The sequence below is a fragment of the Callospermophilus lateralis genome, chromosome 16, assembly GCF_048772815.1.
Source record: "Callospermophilus lateralis isolate mCalLat2 chromosome 16, mCalLat2.hap1, whole genome shotgun sequence".
NCBI classification, from domain to species: Eukaryota; Metazoa; Chordata; class Mammalia; order Rodentia; family Sciuridae; genus Callospermophilus; species Callospermophilus lateralis.
The window spans coordinates 91,570,250-91,582,368 of NC_135320.1; the positions used below are offsets into that span (position 1 = coordinate 91,570,250).

The 12,119-nt window shown below is 58.0% G+C and overlaps 1 protein-coding gene across 2 annotated transcripts; it reads right to left on the reverse strand.

The window, feature by feature from the left end:
• Window positions 1–961: 961 nt before the first annotated feature.
• Window positions 962–10,706, reverse strand: Dgat1 (diacylglycerol O-acyltransferase 1). 2 transcript variants are annotated; one of them, XM_076836112.1, is made up of 17 exons: window positions 10,337–10,705; window positions 5,714–5,801; window positions 3,563–3,603; window positions 3,392–3,477; window positions 3,257–3,309; window positions 3,063–3,168; window positions 2,852–2,959; window positions 2,693–2,767; window positions 2,501–2,604; window positions 2,365–2,403; window positions 2,252–2,293; window positions 2,131–2,175; window positions 1,939–2,051; window positions 1,793–1,858; window positions 1,611–1,698; window positions 1,462–1,524; window positions 962–1,364 (listed from the first exon to the last, which is right to left on the reverse strand). In XM_076836112.1, exons 1-17 carry the CDS (start codon window positions 10,549–10,551, stop codon window positions 1,209–1,211), a joined length of 1,488 nt encoding a protein of 495 aa, XP_076692227.1. In that variant the 5' UTR covers window positions 10,552–10,705; the 3' UTR covers window positions 962–1,208. The 2 variants fall into 2 exon arrangements, with proteins under 2 accessions (XP_076692227.1, XP_076961700.1); XM_077105585.1 differs by lacking the exon at window positions 2,365–2,403 and having other exon boundaries at window positions 10,337–10,706.
• Between the last annotated feature and the right edge of the window lie 1,413 nt (window positions 10,707–12,119).

The following is a 12,119-nucleotide window of genomic DNA, read 5'->3' on the forward strand; positions in this document are numbered from 1 at the left end:
GGTCTGAGGGCTGTGCCCGATAGCCTAAGTTTTTAACTGACACAAGGCCTCCCTTCCATGGTAAGACAGGCTCTGGGATGACCCCCCACCTCTGTGTGCCACTAAAGTGGCCTCTGCACCACTTCACTATGTAACAGGGTCTAGGGACAAGGCATCCCTCAGGGTCACAAGACCAGCTCCTGATGCCCAGAGTGTCATGAAGTGGGTTATGGGGATGGGAGGAAGACAGGCTAGTCCGTCTGTAGTGCATCCTAGACTCCACCTTGCTGAGCTGTCCTGTCCTGGTGCGGTGGGAAGAGGGGGGGATGCTCAGAGGCTGCCAGTCTTCACCTGGCCCTCTATGCCAGGTGAAAGGGTGCCCTAGGCCTAACCCTCCCGTGGAAAGTATGCTTTCAGGGGCAAAGGAGACCCCATTTCTGGGTATCTTAACTCATGTTCCTACTGAAGGCAATAACAAGATGGCTGACCTGTCCCAGACTAAGCCCCGTTCCCAGAAAGTTCTGAGCACCTTCTTCCCAGGCTGTGGCTGTGCATGATGAGCTCTGATTAACCAAGCAAGCTAGTTGTCCACTGGGGCCTATGGAGCACTGAGCCCTAGCCCCACATAAGATCAGCTTGGTAGGGCTGGGTTAGGAAGTGTGACCTCAGCTGTGTTTTCCTAAGCAGTGGATCTGCCCAGTTACCTCTGAACTTCACTATCTTAAGCTGAAACTGGGTTGCTGTCTCCTATCCTGATACAGCTGAGTGGCCTTGCCCATACACCCCAGGAGGTTGTAGGCACACAAGGAGACTGCCAGCTGGAATGGAGTGGGACATCAGAACCCAGACACTCCCCCACAGAGCACCAGAGCCTCATCTGGTTGCCTGAGGACCAGAAGGGCCTTGAACCCCTGGAGTACCTGCCCCCACAGAATTGATGCTGGACCATCCGTCCCACTAGCCCCCAGGAGGCTGAGGGGAGTCACTCTAGACAGCACTTTATTGGCACCCTCTTCCCCAAGTCAGCACAGACTCCCAAAGAAGGCACTGGCTCCTGCCAGCTGGGCTAGACTCTACTGCTGCCATCCCTAAGGGGAGCAGGAGGGAGCCCCATAGGGGCAGAGAGGCCTCCTGGGGCAGGAGGAAGGCTCAGCAGCCAGGTTCCCTCCAGGCTTGGACAGGCAGGGAGGGCTGGCTGTCCTGGCTGTGGGCAGTCAAGCCTGGGCAGTTCAGACCCCAGCTGTGGGAGCCTCATAGTTGAGCACGTAGTAGTCATGGACATACATGAGCACTGCCACTGGTTGCCCAATGATGAGTGTCAGCCACACAGCTGCATTTCCATAGTTGCCTTGGAAGAAGCGGCCCACAATCCAGGCCAATGGGATCTGAGGACACATAGGACCAAGGTTAGCAGGCAGTAACCAGAGGGAATGGGGCTTGGCACAGGGTTCAGGTAGGTGAGGCATTTGAGGTGTTGCTCACCTGAGCCATCATGGCTGTGAACGCCCAGAGGCGGAACATTCGCAGCGGGATGCTTACGAGGTACTAGGGTGAGGGGAGAGCAGGGCATCAATGTCTCAGTGGCTACACCCTTGCCCAGAGGTGAGGCAGGATGCCCTCACAGCACTGACCTCGTGGAAGAAGGCTGAGGCCAGGAACACCCCTGTCCTGGCCACCCACCTACTGCTACCCCGGCGTAGCATGGGCTTGTAGAAGTGCCTGCAAGGGAAGGAGGCTACAGGATGATGCCCTTGTACAGGGAGAGGCCCAGGCACACCCACATCCTACACATGCACACACAGCACCCACCCACCTGCTGCACCACTTGTGCACAGGGATGTTCCAGTTCTGCCAGAAGTAGGTGACAGACTCAGAGTTCCTAGGGTTGAGAGACAATGGGGTGAGCAAGGCATGCTGCAGCCTACCCCAGTCCCCAGGTCCACCCTCAAGGCCACCCACCACCAATCCCGGTAGAACTCCCGGTCTCCAAACTGCATGAGTTCCGCCACAGCATTCAGGCAGGAGTGGAAGAGCCAGTAGAAGAAGATGAGCCAGATGAGGTGATTTGGGACCTGTAAGGGAGGGGGCTCCAGGTTCCAGATGCCCACCTGCCACTTGTGCTCCCCCACCCTGCCCACTGCTAATACTCACGGCGAGCTTCAGGAGGCGCTCAATGATTCGAGAGTAGTCCATATCCTGAAGAGACAGGCTGCCTCAGCGGCTGTGGCCCCCACCCAACCTACCCCAGCCACAGGAGAGCCCAGCTGCTCACCTTGAAGGGCTTCATGGAATTCTGGATGGTGGGGACCATCCACTGCAAAGGAGGACACCAGATCAGTACCCGGCTGCATCTGGCCCCTGCCACCCACCTTCTCACCCACTTACCTGCTGGATCAGCCCCACCTGGAGCTGGGTAAAGAACAGCTGGGGGGAAGAGCCAAAGAGCAGCCAGCTGAGAACCCAGCACCACAAGCCACAAATCCCTCCCACCCCCAGTGGCTCCCTCAGCCCTAAACCTCACCATCTCAAGGAGCCTCCGCAACAGAAAGCGTTTTCGAATTCGGGGGGAGCGAGGGAAGTTGAGTTCATAACACAGGGTAGGAGCAAAAATAAAATAGTAGAGATCTGGAAGGGAAGAGAGGAGCTGGAACCAGTACAGACTTGACCCTGCCCCTGACCCCCACCCCTGGGACCTGGCCCCACAGGTCCTCACCGCGGTAGGTCAGGTTGTCCGGGTAGCTCACCGTGCGCTGGGCAGTGGCCCCACTGGCCTTCTTCCCTGCAGAGACTGCAAGCAAAACAGAAGGGACACCAGGGTGGACCCTTGCCACCCAGGCCCACCCCCAGACAAGTTCTCATTCACCAGCCTCACCAGTCTTAGCCCTGGCTCTACGCTGGCGGCACCACAGGTTGACGTCCCGATAGGAGAAGAGCTTGAGGAAGAGGATGGTGTATGCTGCCAGAGCCAGCACAGAGCCCACTGTGGGAGAGGCAGGCTCAGCCATGGCCCCCATGCACCATGAGGGATCCATGCCATACAGGCTGAGCCCAGTGTGGGCTGGGACGGATGGGTGGGGGCACACCTGGAGTGATGGACTCAACCAGTAAGGCCACTGCTGCTGGGAAGCAAAGGATGGTGGCCAGGTTGGCAACATGCAGCAGCAACCCTGCCTGTTCCGTCAGGGTGCCCTGTGAAGAGCAAACAGTCATTCAGGGCCCTCACCCTATAAGTGCAGTCGAGAGCTGACCTGGGGGCAGGTCACAAGGGACTACTTACCACGGCCAGGCGCTTCTCAACCTGGAATGCAGCCACAGCAAAGACGTTGGCCACTGAGGACAGAAATACCATAGAGAAGGTTCAGGATAGGTCAGCCTGGTCCCCACCCATGGCCATCCTCAGAACCCAGCTCACCAATAACCAGACATGGGGCAGGCCAGCTGTAGGGGTCCTTCAAGAACAGAGACACCACCTGGATAGGGTCCACCAAGATGCCATACCTGGGGGTAGGGCAAGGAGGTCTGAATGGGGGTGGGGCCTTGGTCTGGTGGCAGGTTATATGGGGCCTAGAGAAAAAATACTCACTTGATGAGGTTCTCTAAAAATAATCGTGCATTGCTCAGGATCTGCAGATAATCAATAGATCAGCATGGTGGTACTGGCACCAGGGCACCCCACCCACCCACCCAGCACCTTCTAACTCCCCACAGCACCTCTGGGGCCAGAGGCCCTAGGCAGGCAACAGCCTCATCCTTATAGACCCAGCTCCATGCCAAGCTCTGAAACTCACCATCTACCTTACCACATATCTGTGTGGGAGCAAAGAGAAGTAGCAACCCCACTAACACTATCTAGGAGATGCCCACATCTTGGTTAGCACCTGGAGTGATGGGCTCAGACCCAATGTTCAGTAGCCCTCATACTGCCAGCTTAGCTGAGCTGGTGAGGAAGCCCCAGCTTACCCCACACTGGGGCTGTCACTACTATGATGGTCTCAAAGCCCATACTTGCTTGCCTAGGGAACCTGCCCAAAACTAATCTCCAAGAACCACTAACTACTAGCAGCCCAGGCTGAGAGGAAGAGCTGCCCATCCTTGCCCACCACCCCACAAGCCAGGCTGGTTCCTGCAGGGCAAGTGCAGGCATTGAGGAGCAGGGTAGAGGTACTTAGCCCTTCCCCTGCCTCAGCTCTTCCCGAAATACTTCAGCCCTAGTGGTGTCTCCCAGGGCTGAGCCCCACTGAAACAGGCTTCCAGCTCTGGCTTGGGACTAGGTGCTTGTCCTCCCTGCTCATCTGTCTTACAAGAACCGCCGGCACCCCAGGAGGTGGGCCCTGATGCCATCAACTTGGCCATCTGCCCAGAGAACAGGCCCTGCACAGTGTAAATGGAACAGCAACATTGGCAAGGGAACACTAGTGGAGTCCTTGCCTGGGTGGTCAGGGAAGGCTTTACAAAGATGACAAGCTCGGGGACACAGGAGCCACCTCCCCCAACTACAGCCAGCCTGCTGCCCCAACACACGTGACCCCACATCATCGACTGCAATGCGTGACCTCACCTGAGAGGCCACAGCAGGCAGCTGGAGCCCAAGATGCATGACCTTCTTTAGGGAGGAGGTGGTGGGGGCCCAGAGCAGGGGAAAGGCTGTGGATTGTGCCCAAGAGCCAGGCAGGCCCAGTGGGTTGCAAGAGAACGGACAGTACTACCCAGGCTGGCTGAAATGACTCTTACAGACCCAGCCTGGGACATAAGTGGGACATTTCATCTCCTGAGGATCAGGTTGGCCTTGGACCCACATCCCCAGTGTGGTACCAGCTACTCACCCACCCTATAGGAGTCTGTGGCCTCCTATAGCTGACTGAGACAAAGGCCCTCTCCAGGCTAACGGTGTTAGAAGTTCAGGACACCGCTGGGTATAGTATACACAAAGCCCTCCCACATGGGCAACCATAAGAGCTGTACCCAAACTAGAGGAGTTCACATCCGAATGAGAACAGAAGGCCTCAGGCCTCAACAGCCCCGAGTTATGGAAGCTTGCCCCTGACCTGCCCTACAGGCTGCCTGCCCTTTTGAGCCTCTGGGGTGGGGCTGTTGGCCTGACCCCACAAAGTAATGGAATGAGGTCCTAGAGACAGCAGACCTTGGATATGGCAAAGGACTTTCATTCACCAAGACCCAAGGCTAAGGAAGAGGGGCCAGGAAAAGACATCATGCCCTTGACACCACTGGCATAGGACTGGCAAGACCTCTCCTCCACCTTTCCAGAAAAGCTTTGTACCCATAGAGCACCCCATGCTCAGTCTCCAAAAGCCTCTCAGCCCTGGTACCACTCAACACTCCCCTTCTTCTCTCTGCCCTCCCATGTCACCCCAGTACAGCCAGGGGGATCTGTACTCCTGAGGCACTTTTCTCAGTGAAGAGTCCTTCTGCCCAGAGTGCACTGCTCAGCCTCCCCACTAACCACATGGCCTCCAAAGGCTAACCTAGGACCCAACAGGACCTCTGTGTGGCCACTGCAGGGAACACCCTTGCTTCCCGCACTCTCCAGGGCTATAAGCTATATGGAGCAGCAGCCTTCTCAGGGCAGCTGCAACATGCCCCAGGCACCCCAGCCCACATTAGCACTAGCTCCCACATGCCTGAGGCACAGCCTGAGCTCAGAAAAAGGCCCACCTGGAAAGCTCTGCCACACCTGGCCACAGGTGGGCCTGCTTCCACACCCCATCCTACTCACCAGCATTACCACACACCAATTCAGGATGCCTCTGTAGTTGCTGAAGCCACTGTCAGAGCTGAACAAAGAATCCTGCAGGCGATGGCACCTGACAAGGTAGGGAACAGGCCCCTTGGTGAGCAGATGCCAGAAGGCAGAGATGGGCTCACTGTTGTGACCCATCCCCCACCAACTGTCTCTTCTGCCCACGTGCCCTATTCTTCAGGGGAAGGACCCAGAAAAGGGTATGCCAGCAGCCATATGGCCTATAGTAGGCAAAACTCTCAGGACCATGCAGAGGCTTTTTCCTCTAGGCAGGGAAGGTTCATAAAAGACAGGAAGGAGCTGACCAAGGTTACATGGGGCTTGAGCACCCTGGGTCAAGAGCCTGGCTTTGCTCCCCAGAGGGCCCTGACTGAAATCAGGCTCTCAGGCCACCAGAAGAATACAACTTGGGGATCCGTGGACCCACCCAGCACTGCTGGGAAAAAAAGATGTGGGGGTGGAGTCCACCCTGCTCAGTCCACCCATTCTACCCACCCAATAAACTAAGGGGTCTGCAGACACCAGAGCCCAGATGAGCCTCCTCCCCACATTTAGACTCCCAAGCCTGAGTGGGTAGTGACCCAGTCCTATGGCCAGCCCAGCCTCCCAGCCTAACGTGCACCTTTCTGGGGGCAGTGAGTCAGACCTCATGTGCTTATGGAAAATGCAATGTTCCTGCCTAGGCTGGGAATGCCAAGAGGAGATCACTAGGGGGGCCAGGACCTGATGGCAGAGAAGCTTCTGGCAGAAGCAGGCCTCAAACCAGGAACATTTCCACCAAGTGCTAGGGTAGGAGACACTCCCAAAAGACCCTGCCTGTGAAGAGGAGTACCTAGCCCTGGCAAAGGGGCCAGGTGATATGGCTGAGATAAGGTCCAGACCCAGCTCCTGGCAACAACAAACACGAGCAAGGCCAGAGCCCACACCCCAGGAACCAGTACCCTGGCTCACTCATACCAACTATGACCCTGCCTTGCCCTCCAGCTGCTAGGCCTCCAGGAAGCCCCATGTGGCATTGAGTAAGGCTTCAGTTTTGTAAGAGCAGAAGCCAGAGCCTCCCCTTCCCTCCCCCAATACAATCTCCCTCTCAGGGCATGTAAGCAGGGGGAGAAAATAGAGGAGCCCGTGACCAGCACTATGACACGGATGCCCTCTCAGAGTTGGCTTGCTTCAGTCCCCAGAAGCAAGTCCCCAGAAGCAAGTCTGGTTCTGATCAAAGGCAGTGATCAGACAGCCCCACCTAGAAGGAGAGGGACCAAGGAGGCTAAGGGGCAGTGCCAACAGGCTCAACCTTTGCACCCCCAGGTGTCTGCTCAGCACCTGGTACCATCCACACTAGCCCCTGGCAGCCTCTGGACACGGGGAGGGTGGTAACACCTCTCCTACTGCCTGTCTCAGGCAGGAATACAAGGCAGCTCCACTCCAACTTCAGCCCCTGCCATTATCCAACACTCTCTCCCAAACTCAGTCCTGGACTTCCTGTATCTACCCACTAGATCCACCTTAAGCCACACAGTGAAGCTGTGGTCTCTACCTGAGCCCTTCTTCACCCAAAGTCTGTATCTGCTTTTCCAACTGACTGTTTTCCCCTGGGCACCCCCCAGCTGGCTTCACTCAAATGTCTGCCCTCCCCAGAGCCCCAATACCATGAGGCAAGAAGGATAGCCTCTCTGGGCCTGTCCACTGGAGAGGACCTCTCAACTGCCCCTCTCTCTGGCAAGCTAGAGCCCATTCACTTTCACCAGAATTATCCCAAAGCCTGGCCAGACTCCTTATACTACAACCTACCAAATGTCGAGCTGTCTTCACACCATCATGGCTGTTTCACAACAGTGTGACCTCTGCCCCCTTTGGGCCACCAAGAGTATGCTGCTTTATCTGTGGCCATTACCAAGATGAAGACAGTAGCAGGGAAAGGGTCTTGATTCCAAGGCCAATGTCAGAAAGCCACACAAGGGCTTCTTCAGATCCCTCTTGTTGGGCTTCAAGGCCTTCCTCAAGGGCACACACCCCTATCTCAGGTCCACCAGCTGCTGCAGGTGGGACCCCATCTCCTGCTGCAGGCCCCTGACCCAGGGGAGGAAGCCCCCCTACTCCAATGCCCACAAAGGCCCAGGCTTGCCAGTGTAGTCAACAGCAAATGGGCTAGAGGGCAGGCTACAAAGCAGGAGAGTGCTGTCCAGCTATGCCCAAGATACTTCTTCCCTCCTCTCACCTGCTAGAGAGCCTGTCCATGCCATGCACCTTTCAACTGTCCTATGCCCACTCCCTGGGACCAAGAGGACCTGTAACAGCCCTCTCTCCCTCCTGCAGCCCAAGCCCACCCAGGTGAACTGCAAGCAGAGCAGGAAGGGGTGCCCTCTCCTTCTTGCCCCTCAATATCACATGGGCATTGTGCATCCCCATGATGCACTTGCCAAGGTCTATACCATGCCCAAAGACAGCTTTTAAGTGTGGACCTCTTGAACCACAAAGTCAAGCTCCAGGGCCAAGCAGAGCAAGGAGGGGAGCAGAGTGCCGGCTCCCTTCCAGCTGCCACCTCTTCAGCACTTCCTCTCCAACAACCTCTGGAGTACCAGATGGTTGGGACAGGCTCCCCATGCCTCTCACACTCTGCTGGAGAGGTAGGTAGGACACCCAGGGACAAACACCCTAGGAGAACCTCAAAACCACAAGATCATGCCTAGGGTGCCTGTGAACCAAGGACTGGTGGGAGTCTGCAGAGCCTGGAAGGGTAAACAGGAGGCAGAGCAAGGAGTACCTCCCCTTCCTGCCTCACTGCCTCACCTTGCCACAGGGCAGAAGAAATGAGCTCACACCCAGAGCCTAGCTTGCTTGCCCAGTCTCAGGTGAGCAGGAAGTGTTGGGGAGGGGAAGAGGCCAGAGCTCAAGGAGTCAGAAGGAAGGGGGAGAGGAAGGCTAGGATAGGCCAAAAGTAGGAAACAAAACTGGTGAGAAAAGGGTGACAAAGGGGTGAGCTACAGGCCAAGTTCAGGGAACATAGCCAGAGCAAGGACTGGCCTGACAGCAGGGAGAATGGAGTCTAGCACCCCAACCAGCAATCTTCAAGCCCTGCTGCCTCTCCAGGGTTGAGAGCCTACTTGTCCTGAAGACCCACAAATGGATAATCAGCTAGCTCATTTTCCAGCCCTGGATGGCCCCATTGCTGCCATCTACCATTCCTCTTCCCAGGGAGACCGTCCTCCTCTCCCACTAGCTTCACACAGCAGGGACACAGAAAAGGCTCACTGGCCAGTGCAAAGAAGATATGTGACTGCTCTCCCCTGCCTAACCCTAGGCTGTAGCTTGGCCCAGTAGGGACCTCCCTATCAATCTCACACAAAATAACCCCAATTCCCAACCCCTCTGGAAATCATATAAGCCATCACCCAGCCTTCTGGAGGGCAACTTGGGGGCATTTAACAGAGAATAGAGCCTGAATAGGGCCCTCAACTCCTATTCAGGCAGGAGGTACTGGACCAGCCTCCCTCAGTACATTCCCAGGCCCCAAGAAGCCAGTGCCCCTCTTAAGAGGGCCAGCCTCCTCCCCCATGGTATCTTCATGGCCTCCTTATCCGACCTTTGTTCACAGTGTGCCATGTCTGCCTCACACTGAGGTTATCTTATCTCCCAGGTGAACTGTGAGCACCACCAAGGAGAGTGACAGGGCCTGTACCCCAGCTGCCTTCCCTCAGCCCCCCTCCCTAGAGTGCTAGATAAAGAAAGCCACAGTTCTTGTTACTGAGAAAGCAAATCCTTGCCAATCAGCCCTTCCTCCTAGCCCCTTAGTTGCCCCCTATGCCAGAGTCCCTGAGAATCTCAGGATCATGACAAGAAAGGGAGATTTGGGGAAGACCCAGGCTCAGGCAGGCCAAGTCCTCCACCCCTTCCTGTCCATCTTTCAGCTAAGTAGGGCCCCACCGGTAGGTGTGTTCACATCAAACCCCTCTCCTGTACTACAACCAGGGGATGAAAGTCCTCACACAAGACCCAACTCTCCATAGCAGCACTCATTCTGGTACCGTAAACAGGTCCCTAACCACTGGGTGAGGGATGATGGGCCAGGCCACCACTCTCAGGAGGGTCCGAAACAACAAGAAGGTCTCCTGCACTCACTCCTGCCTGGGAACACCCATTCCCTTGTCTTCAGACAGGCCGAGTCCAGCCAGACCCTCCCTGGCAGACCAATCCTCTTTGGGGAGCCTTCCCTACTGGCACATATTCCTCACAGCCCTCAAAAGAGACCCCTTCACCACAAGGCCCCCCATCCCATGCACCCTTCTAGAGAAGAAAGTGGACCAACCCAGGAGGGGACCAGGCCGCCAGCTGGCCCCTCATAAAGGGCCTTTGGACCCAGTTGACTGTGCACAAGCCCAAGTGTTTTGGAAAAGGGGCTGCTCCTCTTCTCCCCTGTCTGGCCAGGAAGGCCAGCTCCTGGCCCTGACCTGGGTGACCTTGGCAGGTGACCCTCCCCCTGAAAGTCTCAGTGCACCCGTGGTGCCCAAGAGGGACACGTCTCCGGACTCACTGATCTGGCCACTCTGACCGGGAGAGTCCAGGGGCCTAGGGTCATAGGCGAGGGGTCAAGCGCTCCGTTACCTCAGCTCCCAGTGTCCGCTGCCCACGTTAGAGTCTCCGTCCTTGTCCGAGGCGGCGGCCGGGGCCGGCGCGTCGCCCCCAGCGCCCACGTCGGGGCCCGGAGCCCCGTCCCGCACCTCCTCTTCCGCTCCCACCGGCCCGCCGCCACCCTGGCCGGAGGGCCGCGAACTGGTCCTCCGGCGCCGGGAGCTGACCGTGCCGCCTCGGTCGCTCATGGCCTCAGCCCGTATCAGTCGTGGCCCGCCGGGCTCACAGTGCTCCAGGCCCCCGACCCCGCCTCCGCACCCTGGGCAACGGCCGCTGCCGCCCCCTGCCGGCCGCCGTAGCCCGCGGCCGCCCTTCTTCGAAGCCGCCGACTGGCCGGCGGCCACCGCGCGCGGCCATTTGTAGTCCACAGCCGGCAAGGGCGGGGCCTAGGCGGCGGCGCGGGGCACGCTGGGAGCCGCGGTCGCCGGGACGAGCGGCGCGGGGCACGCTGGGAGCCGCGGTCGCCGGGACGCGCGGCCTGCTGGGAGCCACGGTCCCAGTTCCCCACCGAGAACGTTGGAAGCGCCACTCTCCTTCGTTGGCGGCTTCTGGGAGGCCAGAGGGCTGCGCCAGCGCCCAGCCAAGGCAGCCGCGCACTTCCCCAGGCCTCTCGCCTCGCCCGTGGCCCGCTCTGTAAACACAGGGTTTCGCCATCCTGTAGCCTGGCGAGCAGTTTGGAGTGCAGTCATTTAGGAGCCGCCTTGTGCGCTACCTTCCGGCCGCCCCAGCCGGTGTCCGAATGCGCGCCCGACGGAAGCTAATGCCGTCGTGCTCCGAGAGCCCTCTAATAGCCACCCAGGGACCGCTTAGAGTGGACTTACGGGGACTTCCCCCAAGGGCCAGGTCTGAGCATCAAGGGGGAGATGCCCAGGTCAAGTCACAACGGGCATGTCCCATCGCCCGACCCTTAAGTGAAGTAACTAATCATCCACCACGGCTGCTCGGGGCGCCCTCTAGGGCAGACACGCGTCCTGCACCCGGCACTCAGTGATCGCATCCTGGACTTCCCCGGGACTTCCCCAGGAAAGCTTCTAGCAGCGGGACGCACAGATGCTCGTTTCCCAAGGGAGGGGAGGGCCAGGAAGCGCCTTTCTGGAGCAAACGGGGCACACCTTTCCCACTGAGCTCACCCCTGCTCCACCTCTCCTCCGACGGTGGATGGAGGGCCGATCGCCCTTGACGGTGTTCTTACTGCCACTGACCTTCTTGGCTTGAAATCAGCCCAGGCGTCAGGCAGACCTGGACTACCTAGCAGGCGTCTTCGTGTAGCCTGCAGAGGGCCGCCTTGAGGGCCGAAAAGCCTCTCAGACATGGTGGGTCAGAACCAGCCCTTTCCAGCGACTGCCTTGTGGCCTGCTGAGCCAGGCAGGGCTGGGACTTTGTGAGTATGGACCCCAAAGGAGGCTGAAAGAAAGTGACCCCTTGGGAGCCTGGATCGCAGGGCTGAGCCATGGGAGCTCTGCCACTCCTTACCCACTCCCTTTTCAGGTAGTTAGCAGGAGGCCTCCACGAACCCATGAATCCTCCCATCCTGGCCTCCATTGCGCTCTGGCCCTGCCACCCTCCAATTTGGAACTAAGAAATAACAAGAGTGCCTGTGCCTATGCTGATGGGCAGAGAAGGTTGAGCTCTGAGCATGCCAGTAAGCCACGAGAGGCCCAGTACATTAGCCACTGAGGAGTGGAGAGTGGTGTTGGAGGTGGATGCCTTCTGCCATGTCCTGGCTCAAAGCTATTAGCTGGCAAGTGGCCTGGGG